Source organism: Beta vulgaris, chromosome 1 (assembly GCF_026745355.1).
Source record: "Beta vulgaris subsp. vulgaris cultivar EL10 chromosome 1, EL10.2, whole genome shotgun sequence".
NCBI lineage: Eukaryota > Viridiplantae > Streptophyta > Magnoliopsida > Caryophyllales > Amaranthaceae > Beta > Beta vulgaris.
In genome coordinates this window covers 47,688,112-47,690,616 of record NC_079202.1, presented here as the reverse complement: position 1 = coordinate 47,690,616, position 2,505 = coordinate 47,688,112, and the positions used below count along the sequence as shown (strand labels likewise).

The window sequence follows — 2,505 nt, the reverse complement described above, 5'->3', positions numbered from 1 at the left end:
TTTTTTGTTGCACCATTTGGTTTTATGGCAATGTGACACCATTCATCAACCAACATTATTAAGCTATCTCGCATTATTATATAATATAAGTATAGTCAGGTGGGGTCTTGTTAGATACGACTCAATGCAAAGATTACAAATATCAAATTTTATAATTTTTTAGTTACACCCAATAAGAGATATTAACGTTCAAAGAATTGTTTCGTCAAATATGAAAAAGTAAATGGTGCAACTAAAAAAATTGTAGTATTAACACACTTAAACTTAGTCTAAAATGCCTTTTTAACGCCATAATAAGTTGCAAACTTTGAAAAAGAAAACAAAAATTATTAAAAAAGACGGTCTAATTTTAATATAAAAATAGACTTAGTCACTAAATGGATTAAACTAGTCATCGAAAAAAATTAACCTAGTCACTATTAGGCTAATTCTCTTTTTAATATTGGACTTATCATTATTTAAATTTAATTTAAAAGTAAGCGGTCTCTTACAAAACAAACTCAAAAGAAAAAGGTTATAGGAAAAAATTAATTTGTTTCTTCATGATTAAACAATAATCAATGTACTAATACACATCAAAACATACTTGAATGATACGACTCTACAAACTTAATAGCTTCTCAAGAATAACAATATGTACACACTATTTGTGTTTTTGAAAGAGATACTAGTGTGCCCAAAGACCAAAGTGTTCGACAATAACGGCTCATACAAGAGTTTTACAAGCCGAAGTTTTCGGGTCCCACATAGCGGGAAGCAAATACTTACGCTCGTGTGTCCCATATGCATTAAAACTTGCTCCTGTAGAGCGATCAGCTAGGAGCTGACCCGGGTATCCCGGGTAAGAACCTGACCCGAATATACCCGTACAAGCAGAAACCGCTTCCAACCCACCATCCACTGGACCTTGAAAATATCCACTATCAAACGGGTTCGTAACCGCTCCAGCTAACACCGTTGCCAAATTCATGATCATACCATCAACACCCAAATCACCATTCGGAGCGATAAGAGGAGGTGTTTGTGGGCCGTACATGGGCTGATGAAACGGCCAAGCACACTGACCCGGACATTGTTTTTCCGGGTTACCCACCCAAGCATAAGCAAACTTAATCTTTTTGTGTTTTCCCGCTAAACCAAACCCATGTGCACCACACGTGCTCATGCAAAACCTGTCTGGGGTCACATCAGCAGACGTCAAAACGACGTTGATTGCATTCCTATGAGGAAGTTTAGAGGCCAAAACGAGGAGTTGAGAGGGAGTTAAAGCCTTTCCTAGGGAATAACTTTGGTCTAGAAATTGTTTCCCTAGAGTAATGGTACAGGGTCCTCCCCTATACCCTCCAGTAATTTGCCACCATGATGAAACCGACGGATGTGATGCATGCGCTCGAGATGAAAGTGATTGAATAAAGTCAACAATTATAGAGCGTTGGACGGGAGTAAACTTGCCGTACCAAATGAGGTTAACTGTAAGATTACCTTTAAGAAGGGGGCCATTATGGTATTTGAGTACAAGAGGTTCAGGTTGCACAAGAGCTAGCTTACGCGGTAACGCCGAAGCTGAACTACGAATTGAAAGGGAACAAATTAGAAAAAGAGGTGCTAAGATGAAGAAATGAAATGTGGGATTAGCCATTTTCTATTGGAAATGTTGGTTAGTTTTTCAAGTTAATTGAGGATTAGGACTTTGTTTTTAGAAGGGAAGATTGTTGGTAAAAGATAAGTAGAAGATATGAAAAGAATGAAGAGAGAAAGGAGTATTTATATGAGGGATAGTAGTAGAGAAAATTCCAGCTAAGAATTGGGTAATGCAATGATAGAGATGATTAGAAAGACAAAAGAAGTAGCTAGAACGTAGAAAATAAGGGAAAAAAAAGTTTAGAATTGATATAATTCTTTTGAATTTAAAATTTAAAGGGATGTTGATGAGTGTTGAAGATTGTAAAGAGGGTTTTGGGTTTTAGTATTGACTAAGACAAAAACAGGGTGAGAGGATGAAATATGGGGCTTGAGTTTGTAGTATTAGTAAAGGGGACAGCTGTGTTGAGATGGTCTTTAGTAGAATTGAACCATTTTATTCCCTTTTTGGACGGCAATGCGAGACAGCCGGTTCAAATATGTAGGCGTTCTTAAGGGGTGAATGGGGCCTCCCATTGTTTTGTAATGTAGTCTACTAGTCTTGCTATATATAATCCTATCCTTGATTAAAGTAATAGTAGTAATACTCATGAAATTTATCCAATTTTGTATTTCTTGAAGTGCAATTTTATTTCCAAAGTACATTGTATTGTGTGTGTCTCAATATAAAAGTATAATTTCTATGTTAATGTAGGTGTACATGACATCTAATCGTGCCGAAGGGTTAGTTACTACATGCAGCATAAACATGATGGCCTCTTTTAGTACCACAATGTGTTACCCCCAAAATATTAATATACAACCTACATGACATAATAAACTTAAAACTTTGTGCTCTTTTGTGCCACTTTAAATCCAAATTTG

The 2,505-nt window shown here is 36.2% G+C and overlaps 1 protein-coding gene across 1 annotated transcript; it reads right to left on the bottom strand.

Annotated features, from left to right (window-relative positions):
• Positions 1 to 514: 514 nt before the first annotated feature.
• LOC104891980 (protein EXORDIUM-like 2) lies at positions 515 to 2,017 on the bottom strand. Its single transcript, XM_010677776.4, has one exon. The coding sequence runs from the start codon at positions 1,637 to 1,639 to the stop codon at positions 707 to 709; it is 933 nt and encodes a 310-aa protein (XP_010676078.2). The 5' UTR covers positions 1,640 to 2,017; the 3' UTR covers positions 515 to 706.
• Between the last annotated feature and the right edge of the window lie 488 nt (positions 2,018 to 2,505).